The sequence below is a fragment of the Pinus tabuliformis genome, chromosome 3_1 (assembly GCF_031772625.1).
Source record: "Pinus tabuliformis cultivar Carrire ecotype Pingquan chromosome 3_1, CPIR1, whole genome shotgun sequence".
Taxonomy (NCBI): Eukaryota; Viridiplantae; Streptophyta; class Pinopsida; order Pinales; family Pinaceae; genus Pinus; species Pinus tabuliformis.
Window position 1 is genome coordinate 71,961,848 of NC_142301.1, and position 14,852 is coordinate 71,976,699.

Genomic DNA, 14,852 nt, shown 5'->3' on the forward strand with positions numbered 1-14,852 from the left:
CATAAGAATCCACCATGCATACATCTCAATAACATTTTGACAAAATATTGATCTTTGTGCTTAGAGAATATCCAATAAGTTCAATATACCTAAGTTTTCTAAGCCTGCAACCCACCGTTGAACTTTGACAACAATGGGTTGGCACGTTTGCTCGATCCTTGTAGCGTATCTGTCCTCTGCAATGTTAGACACCTAATCCTAATGATTAATTTTGGGTTAGTGCATGTTATGGTGATAGTTGTTAGAATCCAAGAAAACCTAGAAAGTACATCAACAATTTTCTTGTTGTATTAATATGTACACTAGGTACATTCATTGAGATCATTCTTAATATACAGTTGAGTTGGTTTCCAATTTGTATCGTCTTATAGTGGTATCAGAGTGGGTGAAATGCTATGTTGAATGAGAGAAGAGAATAGATCGAGCCACTATTTTTGTGGCTTTCCTTTCTTAGTTGTTTGTACATGGCCTGTTGTGTCAAAGTAGATTCAATCGATGATTGCGGTGGCACTGGTTGTTGAGGTGAAGTGATATTAATGCCGAGAAGGAGATGCCAAAGTTGCCTATCAAATTCGTCCCGGATGGGACATTGTGCAGAACAAAAATGTGTAGAACAAGAAGGTTGATAAGGAGACCTCTCATCTAACACATTGTTATAGAACGACTTGTTGAAGGAGTTTGATTGTGGAGACTTCTTGCAGGAAACTTTCTCACAACATTGAAAAAGCCCTATGGACGAGATCGAAATCTGAGATGAGATCACACAACGTGGTATGCTAGTTTCTGTTAGTTGCAAGATTTATTTGACTTTTCATCCAAGTGTATTGGATTCATGAAATTCTAAAAAGCACTTTTATTATTAAATGAAAGATGTTTTATTTGTTTCCAAAAGAGGTCGTCATATAGTGAATGGTTTTCCCGTTTAGAAGTACTTTGTCTCATATTGACTTGAATGGAATGGAGATTTTCCATCATTTTTTTCAAACAACTGTTATGCCATCTGCTCTTGTTGTATTTGGACTCTTACACATTTGTTAAAGTATGCTCTCATCTTGTCCATGACCTGAGAGAAATTGAAGTAGAAGGAAGCATGATTCATGGCATGCGTAAGTATACCCCAACATTCTCATTTTGGGGCTCGACATCAATGTCTGGTCCAATGTTAGCAGCCCTGCTCCAAATTGCAACATTGTGCATAGACTCTTCGACAAGCCACCCACTGGAATTGGGTTGGACATATTGAAGCTTTGATCCCGCGATCCCTGTTCATTTCAAGTTACAAAAGTTAAAAAAAAAAAACTAGTTACTTGTTTTTCCGCATCAAGGAATACTCAAGAAAGTCCGATGGCTGTGGAGAAATGTACATAAAGCAATACATTGTGAGTCGATGCAAGACCATTGTTGACCAGCCAAGAAAAGATTTTAAATATTCTGAAAGACTGTTGAACAACATGGAGTATAGAAGCCAAGCCCAGAGTGAAAGCCATGACGTGGAGGACTGGATGACGTGTAAGTGTGTCTAACTCTGGCGGGAATCCAAATATTTTATGCATTGCATGGAATGTTAGATAGGTAGAGACCTATGTGAATAATGAACCAATGAGTGGGTGTCAAACAATGTTTTCTTGAGAGTCCCAGTTCGGAAGTTGTGAGGCATTGTCATGTGATCTGTTGATTTGACCTAATTGTGTTGTGTGAATTCTGATTTTGTGTAGAGAACACTGCCTCCCGGTGAATTTGGCAAGGTAGCCAAGGTAATTTTACATGCCATCGTTGATGTTAGTAGTGTCAAGTCATTGTTGCTCATCAAGCTCCAGAAAAGAAAAAGTTGCACCATGCTTCTAAAGATCAGAGAAAGTATAATTGAGCTAAAGTACTTAAAAAAACAATTTTTTAGGACTTTGGTACACGGGTGAGACCGAATATATCTGGCCATCCGAACTAGGGATTACATTATTTTATAACCACCCAAAGAATATTTGCAAAACATGGATCAATGGTGTCAGGAGCATCATATTGCGAGTGGACTTGTAGAAGAGGTTTGAGAAAAAGCAATGTAAAAGAGGAAATAGCTGAGAAAGAGGTATTGGGATTGGTTTTGAAGCATTTTGTGTGAAGTGAATAGCGTTGAGTGTTTAAGATTTATAAAGTATTTAACTTTCTATATGGGTGTTTATTTTTGCCTTGTACATTTGTCCATCCTTTCTTTTCAGCATTTTAAATATTGTAAGGAAAACTATTCATATTTTATTTGTTGAATAGCATTGTATTGGGTTCATTTTCGGTGGTAGTTGAGACCTTTTCGAAATTGATTGTGAGTTGGAGAAAATGGATAAACTAAATGATTTGTTAGAGTTATTAAAAAATATAATGTCGTTTACAATTCATAACAATGTCCAAATCATCAAAGACAATATGTTTTATATTATAAATTGTTTGCAAAATGCACAAGAGAAGATCGAGTTTCTTCAACTCAAATATGAATTCCAACGAGATGAAATACATGAATTGCAAAAAAAAGAATTATGAACCTATTCTTGTTCATAACAATAGTTTGTTTGAGCCTGATCATCAATGAGAGAATGATCAGAGTAATGAAGTGATTTCAAAAGCAAATTTGGATGCAACAGAAAGTAATGTTCAAGCAAGGGTATGCAAGAGTCATTTGCATACATACAACTATGAAACCTGCAGTTCCCAAAACCTTTAGAAGATCATGGGAAGAAATTGTACACAACAAAACAAAATTGGCTTGGGATATAACAGATGTCTTAGATGTATCTTTTGAAATCCCTAATTTTTCTAGACCTATACAATTTCGAATTGTTGGATTTCTAGATGATGTTCTTCTTGAACAAATTGATCGATGTCAACATTGTGACAGATTTGGACATGTGAAAGATCGGTGTTTTGATATTCATCCGTGTGAGCATTGTGGAAAGCATAATCACCATTCAAACATATGTTCTAGAAAGAAGACTACTACAAGAGAGAAACTAAATTTTGGATGGATTGCTTCTTGGGATTAGTCCAAAACAACCAAGAATTTTTACAAGTCATACCACAAGATATGTTCGAGAGTATTGACCAGCGTTGCAGTGATAAAGAGTACTTCATCTTCTCACCATATATTTGACAAGGGGGGAAATGATGGTCTGCTACAGATTTGAAGATTTTTCAAACGAGCTTGAGCCAAAGATCCATAAGTGATCCTAAGATACAGATTTGTTAAACGAGCTTGAGTCAGAGATCCACAAGTGAACCTAAGACACAAATTTGTCAAATGAGCCTGAGTCAAAGATCCACAAGTGAGCCTAAGACACAACCTATACTAGTTAGAGCTAGAGTTGTAGCCAGAGAGACTTCAGTTTTTGTTGAATGAGTTGTTTGTGAACGAGCACTTCCAAATTCAAAATTGTTCGAAGAACTGCATTGATAGTTACAGAGTTAGTGGTCACCTTAAAACCACATTTTTGGTTGTTCTGAGAACTGCTATGAAAGTTCCAAAGTTGGTGTTGGTTGAGACCTCGAGTTCTCCCACATTTTTGGTATCGTTTGTGGTTTTCTCTTAAAAACCATCATCATTGGTTTGTGGTCATCCTTTAAAAACCATCATCATTAGTTTGTGGTCATCCTTGAAAACCATTTCTAAGAGACATTTAGTTCTTGGTTGGGATGCATTTTTGCAGTTTTAGCTTTTATTCTTGGACTTTGATACATCCCTTAGGATTAAGAGGGGAATGAATGTTAGACATGTAATTCTCGGGATTAAGTTTGGGTTAGTGTGTGTTATAGTGATAGTTGTTAGAGTCCAAGGAAACCCAAAAAGTAAATCCACAGTTTCCTTCTTGTTTTAATATATACACTATGTACATCATTCATTGAGATCATTCTTAATATACAATTGAGTTAGTTTCCAATTTGTGTTGTCTTACATGCAAAATATGGCAATTTTTTCAAATCCTGGACATCGTGGTCATCGTATTTCAATTTGTCCACCATCCCTAGCATGTCTCCTTCCTTTAATTACTCTAGGTGGAATAGGTCCTATAAGTAGTCTATATTTTGGCTCTTTAGGTGGCCGGGCTTTGGGTTTTGCAGTTGGTTCTCGAGGTGGCCCAAAATACTAGTGTTTTTTTTTCTTCTCATTTTCATAGGTAATAACAAAATGTTAGATATGTGTTATATTCTTTACATGACTAACCACAATAGCGACAAGCTGCACTAGGCATGATTGGAGTTGTAGGGGTAGTAATCCCCTACACAAGTTTAGAGCAGCCCAACAAAACAAATTTGGGTGAACCCACACATGAGTTTTTAAGCATGGTAGTTTTGTCCATGGTTTTGTAAATTTGGTCAAATTAACATTAATTTAAGTCAAACATCATTAAATTTATTTCCTACAATTATCCCATACATCCAAGAACAATGTTAAGCCATTCCTGCCTGATAAATAAAATGAAGAACCCAACATGATGTTGTGAGCCATTTCAATCTTTTAGAAAACTAATTGAACAATCACTGATCATTTCTTTGTATATCTTCTAATCTATTACTGAACATCGGCAATCATCCACATATATAGTATTCACTTGAAGCAACAGGATACAAATGGCCATCACCTATTCAATCTGAAAAGTTACTGTACATTCTGCTCAAAGGCATTCATCATTCATCAATAACCCTTAAACGGACAAACCCTAACTCCGTGGAATGTCGTCCCTATTGTAATAATCCAAGATTGTCCAAGAGAATTTTATTGGTTCAGAGAATATACAATAAATTAGAAAGGACCCTGAAAAGATCCCTTCATTTCCTTGATTAACTTGAAAAAAGAAAACAGTGTACCAGGTACAAAATACACTGCCTCTAGTCCGGAAAAGAATCGAAAAGAATAATATGACATAAATGAGAACTATATATATGAAGAAAATAGTGGCCGCCTCTGAAGGGCATCAGAAAAATGGAACTGAGATCAACCGCAAGACATCTCAGTAAAATCGACATGCCAGAAAGGGAATGAAGGAAGCGACGAGGGCAGAGAATAGGGAGGGAAGGCCGAGCATTGAAGCAGCCCCTGCCTCCATTGTCGGACTAGGCGCAGCTGCCTTCACCTCTGCTGCTTCTGATGCTCCCATCATCATCATGACAATGACCAAGAGGGCTACAGACACGTATTTGCCTGCGCCTGCCATTCTTTCTCGCACTCACAAGAAACCTGCTTCTGCTACCAGATACTGAAATGTTGAAATGCTAAGACCAGGCCTCTCCGAACAAATGTGAATATCAGAAAGACAAGAACCCTCCAAAAGTGAAGCGGCACACTTCTTCTCTGAGATTCGAACACTCAACCAAAAAGATCGACAGATGTGAGTGCACAATTTCTACAGCAGTGCGGTTGAGAGTGGCGCATATTAATACTCATCCCCACCTCCCACTAGCAACGGGCAAATCACGCGTCTCGAACAAATATATGAATATATCTATCCGAGCTGTCAAATGTGGAAAATTGATTAAATATGGGTCGGAAAGTGGAATCAGTATGGATGGCGACAGCCGAACGGACAGCATGGCCGCTAGGCTGGCTGTGGTATTTTCACAATGCGTGGGTTCATATCATTGGTAGCTATAGATTCGCTTTTGCCTTGCCCCTCTTCTTTATTTGCGAGTGACCCACCTGACACGCCTAACAAATAATTTAGTCACCACGACCCAAAGCAAGGAGGTAGGGCACGCCACCTACAATCCTTCCCGTTGGTGTTCTTTAGAGTTTATGTTCATTCCAAGGTGCTGCGCTGTCACTTTCAACGATACCATTTAAGATGCCACTTAAACATCTTAGTGTGAGATTTTTGACTACAAACTTTCAAAAGTATTTAGTCTTTACCCAATTTTCTCGTTACTTTGTTGTATAAAGTAAACTGAATGTAAAGAGAGAACCCAAAAAAATAAAAAATACTTTACATTTGATCATTCTTAATATCAAGTTAAGAAGAAAATGAATAGAAATACACCTTCCACCAATTCGCATTTTACTCAGACCACTTCATCTCATTTTTTTAAAGAAAGCTATTTAAAGTAGTTGTGTTTAACATTTAAACTATTATTTTATCTTCTCAAATTGAAAATTTGAATGGTTGGAAATCATTTATTATAAAATTATGAGCATGGGTTGGATTTTAATTATTTAATCAAGAAGCATATTAAAATTCAAAATTGGTTTGGTTCGTGAGTATAATGAATATATATAATTAGTTTAAGTGAGGATTTTAATTTTTTATACTAAGTATTAGATTAATATTGATTTAAGTATGTGAATTAAGGAATAATTATTGTTTTTACGAAAAAATGTATTTTCTGTTATAATTATGTTTTCTTATGTTATTTACTTTGTAATTGAACTATATATACACTTGTTTACAAGTGAATGTTGTTTTTAATGTCATTATTCATTGTAAATTTACATGTATATTTAGGTTCCTCTAGCATTCAACAACGAGATATCGAGTGTCAAGTTTCACATGACTCATATCTCTATTACTCCAATCTTCAAAGTAAATGACAATAGTATTCCATTAGCTTTTTCTTCTATACAATTGTTAGTCTATCTTCCTAAACCACATTAGAAGTGAATTATATGAGTTTGACAAGGGTAGATTACCTCCTCCTCCAATTCTAACATGGATTACCTTGTGAGGCCCCATCAAATGAACTATGGGGTTTTGTTATGTTTATCTCCACCTCTCGAATAATGAATTGATTCTTAAAGTTGAATGGTATGTCCCAAGTTTGATTAGGAAACTTTAATTTTGGAAAATATAATCACTGGTGGATGGAATGTGTTTTGAAAAAGTGGCATTCCTAGACATTGAGATGGCTTGGCCCATAAAAAAATAAACACAAGCAACAAATGATAGGGATTTTAGTGGTTTTTTTTAGTTTAGCTCTGAGCTAGGGTTTATGCGGTTCAGCGTTTGAGACAGTGCTGGAACAACACAGATTCAGACTGGCAGCACTGTTTCGAAAGGGGCAAGTGCTGTCGGACTGGATGGGAGCAGAGGGGTCCAGTGGGACCCCAACTTTCAAGCAGATTGTAATGCAGAAGCAGCAACAGAACGTGAAAGAGGGAGTTAGAATAGATGGAATGAGCAGCAAGATGCAGAATAGCAGAAAAAACAAGGAGAAGAAACCAATGATACCTGACAAGACAGTCAACACCTCAGAAGTCAGGAATAAAGAGAAGCAGAACAGAGCAAACACTAAAGACAAAACAGCCGCAAAGCTTCAACCCTCAGGAAACGAGGAGGAACAACCAGAAGAAGACAAAGAGCCAAAAAGTAATAACGAGGGTCAACCGGAGAAGGAAGGGGAGACCAGCGCGAACCCCAACAAGACCTCTATGAACAATAATGCCTGCAAGCCCAAAAAAACAGACAACCTGAGGGTAATAATCAATGACCCTGAAATCCAGGCTTACAGAGAGCATATGGAGGAACATGCCATCATTTGTAAGTTCATGGGAGTCTGGCCATCTGAGAGGACTCTGTGCCAATGGATAAGACAGCAGTGGAAGCCGAAAGGAGATGTGCAGCTCCATCTGGGTGCTAAAGGATTTTTTACGGTAGTCTTTACAAATCTAGAAGACAAAGACAGAGTATTCGAAGGTGGTCCTTATTTTCTAGCATCTGCGGGCCTGTACATGAGACCTTGGAAGCCAAACTTCGTCCCAGAAAAGGAATCATTTACTCAAGTCCCGGTATGGATCAGACTGTTCTCTCTCCCAATAGACTATTGGGGATTGAACGCCTTAAAACAGATTGGTGATAAGCTGGGTACCTTTGTTAAAGCTTCGGAGGCTACCATGCAGAAAAGATACACTTCATACGCTCGAATCTGTGTGGAACTGGATGTATCTGGAGCATTACATGAAGGCTTATGGCTCGAGTACAGGGATGAGGAATACTATCAAGCCTTAGACTATGAGCAAATACCCTTTAGGTGTCGTAAATGCCACGAACATGGGCATCTGATCAGGGACTGTCCACTGAATAGAAAGGAGGTAGAAGCAGAGACAACACAGAACAACAAAGACAAGAACAATTTCATCAAGCCAAAGAACAGGCAGAGAGCCAACAGGAGAAGAGCTAACAAAGGTAGCACAGAAAGAAATTACTTCAGCAACCCCTTTGAGATCCTGGATCTTGAAACTGACTCGGAGAACAAGCAGAACATACCTAATGTGGAGGCAGAGCAAGAAGGACAGGAAGAACCCACAAGAAAAGGGACTGAGGAAGGAGACTTTTACAATGAAGTCCAAATGCAGGAAAGAACAGCAGAAACGGAAGAAGAGACAGATATGCTGACCAGTGAAGGGGGGAGTGAGGATCTGGAGCTGGAAGAAACCCTAACTATGGAAGGAATAGACCTACCAGCGATTGCTGAGAGCTGGAAAGACGGAGGAATCGAGGCAGCTCCGGAGGAAGAAATCAAGAAGGTCAATGAGTTATTCATAGCACGGCAGAAAGCCGAAATGGAAAAACAGAAGAGAAAGTTAGGCATAGTCAAAGGAAGCAGCCTACATCATAAAGAACTCCTGGGAAAAACTTCAGGCTCGAGGCAGAAACGACGTAGAGGCCGCAAAACAAGCGCAGAGGTTTTGCAGGAGCTTGGTGAGATGCTGTATAACGCAGGTAAGATAAAGATGCTAAGTGACTTCCCGTCCTTCCTACAATTTGTTTAATAATGAAGATAGTCTCATGGAATGCAAGGGGGATTAACAGCCAGGCTAAACAGAGAATTCTGAAGCGGCAGATGCAGAAATACAACCCGGAAATTTTGTTCCTACAAGAGACCAAATGTAATAGAGCCAGCATAGATCGCCTACGCAGCAAGCTGGGGAGAAACTTTGAAGTCCTGGAGATTGAAAGCCAGGGGCGAGAAGGGGGCCTAGCTACATTTTGGAACACCAGGGAGATCCAGATTCTAACAGCTGAGGCAAGCAAACACTACATAGTGTTGGAAGCTCAACCCACAGGTAACTCCAAATCTTTCCTATGTATTAATTTATACAACCCTCAGAAGTTAGAAGATAAGATAAGTTTCCTAGCTTCGTTATCCAAACTCCTAGAAAGGTACCCAGACTCGAATCATATTTTAGGGGGAGATTTTAACATGATCACCTCCCTCCTAGAGAAAAAAGGAGGCCTCAGAAAACTAAACAGGGATGCGGAAGCTTTCATTAGCTTCATTGAAAGTGCCAGAATGGTAGATGTACTCCCTAAGAGTGGTAAATTTACCTGGAACAACAGAAGGGGGGGTGAAAGATTAATAGCTTCCAGACTGGATCGTTTCTTAGTCTCGGAAAGCATAATTATGGATGGAACAATAGTTGAATCGAACATCCTCCCAAGTGGAGGGTCGGATCATTGGCCGATTTCATTCACTATCGAGCTTCAGGGCACCCCCAGGAATAAACCCTTTAGGTTCGAAAAGTTCTGGATAGAACACCCCAACTTTCTCTCGATGGTTGAAAAATGGTGGTCAGAACCTTTGGATGAAACGGGCTCCAAAATGTTCAATCTTCAAAAGAAACTAAAAAACATCAAAATAAGGATAAAAGACTGGAATAAAACAGTGTTTGGCAACATCTTTCAGGAGAAAATCATCCTAGAAAACAAACTGGAACAAATTCAAAAGGATGGTGCGGCAGGATGCAGGAATGAGGAGACCTATGAGCAAGAAAAAGAGCTCACTCAACAATGGCATAATAGATGCAAGCAGGAAGAGTCCTTATGGAGGCAGAAGTCAAGAATTCAGTGGTTGAAGGAAGGGGAACAAAATACTAAGTTCTTCCATAGATCAGCCATGGATTATAGAAGTGCCAACAAGATCTTAGAATTAATAAACAGTGAAGGAGAAATCCTTAAGAATCATAACGAAATATTTGTTTCCTTATCGGATCACTTTAGCTTTATAGCGCAAGAACCGAGGATCAATAGAGAGGAAGCCATCAAAGAAGTCACTAATGCCATCCCTAAATCCATCACAGAGGATCAGAATTGGGCTCTTAGAAGAGAAATTACTTTGGAAGAAGTGGAGGAGGCAGTACGTAGCATGCCTAGCGACAAAGCACCAGGACCGGATGGATTCACCATCAACTTCTACAAAGCCTGCTGGCCCATTGTTAAGCAAGAAATATGGGAAGTTGTGGAAGATTCAAGACGTTCCAAAACTATTCTAAAATCTCTAAATTCAACCTTCATTGCTCTCATACCCAAAGTTGAAGCAGCCAACAAACCGGAGAAATTTAGGCCCATAGCCCTTTGTAATGTCATCTACAAAATCATCTCCAAGGTCATAGCCAACAGGCTGAAGTCGATCCTCCCGGGCATTATATCGCAGGAGCAATCTGGTTACGTTGAAGGAAGGCAAATTCTAGATAACATTCTGCTGGCACAGGAGATGATTCATTCACTTCATTCAAGGAAAGAAGCCGGAATGCTTATGCAACTAGATCTTTCTAAAGCTTATGACAAGGTAAGCTGGACTTACTTGGAAGCAGTTTTAGAAGCATTTGGTTTCAGTAAACAATGGATAAAATGGGTTTTAGCCCTCATAAAATCTCCTAGACTCTCCATCCTTGTGAATGGCGCCCCCTCAGCCCCCTTAGCCCATCAAGAGGCATCAGACAGGGTGATCCCCTATCCCCTTTCCTTTTTGTCATTCTAATGGAAGGCCTAAGTAGATTAATAGCCAAGAAAAAAGCAGAGGGTCAAATCAGAGGTCTGCAACCTATTAGGTCAATTCCAGCCACAACTCATCAACAGTTTGTGGATGACACCATGTTACATGGTGTTCCTACAGTTAAAGAAGCACTAGCTTACAGGGATATTCTCAATTTGTTCAGCAGAGCCTCGGGCATGGAGATCAATTTCTCCAAATCTACAATCTTCTTTTTCAATACTCATCAGGCCATCCAGTCACATCTGTCTCGGCTTCTGGGATTCAAAATTGGAACCTTGCCCTCGAGATATCTTGGAGCCCCTCTCACCCTTAAACCATGGCAAAAGGTTCATTGGGAGAAAGTTCTGGCCAGTATGGAGAGGAAATGCAAACATTGGACTAACAGAGCTCTAAATTTTGCAGGCAGACTCATATTAACCAAAGCGGTCTTGCAGGCCATCCCTCAATATCTACTCTCAATTCTTCCTGCTCCAAAAGGAATCTTGAATCAAATGAGAATAATCCAACGATCCTTTTTATGGAGTGGAAACAGAGACAAGAAAAAATGGTCTCTGGTTGCTTGGCAGAAATTATGTAAACCAAAGGATAGGGGGGGACTAAATCTGGTTGATCCCTCAGTAGTTAACAGAATCTGTGGGGCCAAAATCTGGTGGAAATGGATCACTGATACAAGCCTACCCTGGGCCAATCATTGGAAGGAAAAGTATCTGCCGAATTGTAACAATCTAGACCTTATCAGAATACAGGACGCTCCCGAAGGATCGCCAATATGGAATCATGCCAAAAGCAACAGGGGCATAGTTCAAGAACACAGTTTCTGGGAGATACGAAATGGCACACAAGCTCTTTTCTGGGAGGATGCATGGCAGCAATCCCCGAGACTGGAATCCCCACAGCTTTCACCCCTGAAGCAAATTAATCAAATTGAGGGCAAATTTAGAGTCAATCAATACTGGAACCCACTCAGTAGAGACCCGGAATGGAGGGAGTGGACAGTCTTCAATTCAAACAATAACGAAAACACTCAGGAATTAATTCAAGTTTTAAATCAGAAAATTCTCAAAAGGAAAATTCGGATTGCCGGAGAGAATGACAAGTTGAGATGGGGTCCGAATGGCAACGGAGATTTCTCCCTGAAAGAAGCCAGGAGCATAATAGAGAAGGAAGAGCAGCCTGAAACAGTGCCCTGGTCCGACAAGGTATGGGACAGCCTTCACTGGCCGAAGATCAGAACATTTTTATGGCTTCTTATGCAAAAGAAAACACTGACATGGGAAAACCTACTCAAAAAAGGATTTAAGGGACCTTCAAGGTGCCCAATGTGCACGGAAGCAGAGGAAACCATGAATCACCTATTCAATTCTTGTGAGTGGGCTAACCAGCTTTGGCACTGGGTGGAAGGATTGCTAGGCGCCTCTGATCGGGACAGAGATTCCATTCAAGGAACTATCATTAACTGGAGGAAAAACTTTTCTCGCACTCGAAGAGTTGAAAGCATATGGAAATGTATCCCAGGTTTCATTTTATGGACGACATGGAAGGAGCGCAATCGAAGGATATTTCAAGAGGAAACCAGAAACATAGAATTTGCCAAAGATTCAATTTTAATCAACATCCAACAGCTCATTCAAACAAAATGCAAAGAAGTACCGAATGAAAAACCGTCGGCTCAGGACTTACGTATCCTGAAGAGCTTTCATTTGGAGGCATCCAACTATCAACCGAATGGGGGAAACAGGGCACAACCTTCCTCGCAAACCCATAGATGGCAATGCCCGTCGGAGGGAGGCCTAAAATTGAATTTTGACGGGGCATCGAGGGGCAACCCAGGCACAGCAGGTATCGGAGGCATAATTCGCAACCAGGCCGGAGAAATTTTACATATCTACTGTAGGGCGCTTGGGGAAAGCACAAACAATGAAATGGAGTTTGCTGCGCTCGAACAAGGTCTGAGAATCCTGAGGACAATTCGACAAGGCAATGTAATAGTTGAAGGGGATTCCTCTCTGGCAATTACGACGGCCAAACGCATTCAAGCAGGAACCAGGGCCAGCAAAGCAACCAAACATTGGAGGTTGGCTAAGGTTACAGAGAACATAGCGGAGCTGATAGCAGGAATGAGAGGTTTAGTGTTCCAAACAGTCAGAAGGAAAGCGAACGGGTTGGCAGACCACTTGGCAAACCACGGTGTAGACAACCAGGACAAAGTTTGGGATAGCTGTTGGCAGGAGGTGGACTGCCCAATTCTCAAAGCGACATGCGCACAGCTGGCAGAGAAGGACTTAATCGAAGCCGATTAAGCCTAGCCGTTGACGGTTTCGGGTCACGGCACCGGAGGTTTGAAGATTCCGGCTACGTTAGCAATAATATCAACGGAAATCGGATGACAGGACATTTTTGGCGGTGGAATTCTTGGCGGTGGCAGGCCAGTCAGGCGAATGATCATAATAGATCGCGCCACAGTGCATACTGCATCAGTAATATAGGAAATGAGACACCTGGGACGGTGCCGTATGGGAAAGCATCAACAACATTTATGATGATATCGAGAGGAGCGGGTTGGCCCGAGTCATGGCACAAGGAGGCTAGATTTACTGGTAATCGGGAAAAATCAAACACCACAATTCACCATATCAACAGCTCAGAAGGACAGGACACATGGCACAACTCAACAGGAATTAAGATCAGCCACAATCAAGCTCATTCGGCTTGGAGCGGTTCGGCCTGTGCGAACCTCAACCGAATTTATTATCACAGTACTCCCACTACCAGCTGGATTAAGACAGGCTTCATGAGGAAATACAAGGGAATGCACTATAAATCAGTGAGCAGATACCATGTTTTAGTGTTGGGTAAATAGGCATCAGCTCCTTGCTCGGGCCACCCTGCGCGGTGTGCGCTGAGCAGTTTCTTTTTGAACTCTTTGAGCAGTTGATGCGTTTTGGTTCCTAGTCTTTCAGTACCTCTCGATCTGCTGTTGCAGATTTTTTGTACCATATTTTGTGATATAATATATTCATCTGACTTACACAAAAAGATAGGGATTTTAGTTTTTAGTATATGATCGATTAGGTTTTGTGTCCACTTAGGAGATTATTATTGATATTATTATTTTTGTAGCTTTCTTGATTGCTTATTCTTGTGGAGTAGTTGAGTTTCTATATCTAACTATATCTATTAGTGTGCTTAGTTGCTAGTCATTAAGATGTATTGATCATTTCTCTCCTAATTTGTTGAGTTACTCTCTCCGTGTGAAGTTATAAAAGATTGTGCTTAATGAAAAAACAAACAGAGTTTGTATTTACATTTCAATATAGGACTTTGTCCAATGTGTGGGATTTCATAAATCATTAGCTTCAGAGCCAATTTTAATCCAATATCCATTATGGGTTTAGGTTTATGCTCCTTGTTTCCTTAATTTGTGCTCTCTGATCCAATATGGGTTATAGGGTATTTGCTTCTAATTTTTGTGACTTGTAATCCATTGCATGCCACATACAATTTGTTATAGATTTGTACATATATTGTAGAGTTATGAAAAAGTTGTCCTTTTTGTAACAATATATAATATACCTACATAGTTCTTGTCACAATCTAATCTAACATTTTATCTCGACAAGAGTTGCACCAATGCTCTAAAATGATCTATTCAAATAAGAATTGTTGTGGTTGCTTCTCTTCCATTGGGTGTGGTTTAGAATGTGGCCTAACATGGTTGGGGCATGGCTCCATGCCCTCTAGTTTTAGAGCTACTAGTGCAAGCTACCAACTATTCCTATCAGTGAATCAAGGTAGGTGATTCATTTGTTTTAAACCACAAGCCCATAAATCTGTGTTACTACTCCTCTGCATGTCCTAGAACACATACCCACTCGCACAATCCAATTCATGGCTAAAAAATGTGGTGCCAATATAAGAGATCAACCATCATAAGAATTCTTCAAAGTGATCTTTAGATGATCTCAAGACTATTTGTTGGAAAGAATACATAGAATCCAAATCATAAACATTTATTTTGTGGTCTCCTCTTCTTTCTAATGACTAATATATGATGTACATTGCCTCTAATCTAATAGATCGAAATTCAAATTTGGTTTCTCGAGATTTTG

General features: G+C 39.8%; 1 protein-coding gene across 1 annotated transcript; it reads right to left on the minus strand.

The window, feature by feature from the left end:
• Positions 1-4,496: 4,496 nt before the first annotated feature.
• LOC149185838 (uncharacterized) lies at positions 4,497-5,444 on the minus strand. Its single transcript, XM_089412503.1, has one exon. It carries the CDS (start codon positions 5,193-5,195, stop codon positions 4,992-4,994), a length of 204 nt encoding a protein of 67 aa, XP_089268629.1. The 5' UTR covers positions 5,196-5,444; the 3' UTR covers positions 4,497-4,991.
• Between the last annotated feature and the right edge of the window lie 9,408 nt (positions 5,445-14,852).

Coding starts and splice junctions, on each gene's coding strand:
- LOC149185838 (XM_089412503.1), bottom strand. CDS start 5,195: ATGGCAGGCGCAGGCAAATACGTGTCTGTAGCCCTCTTGGTCATTGTC.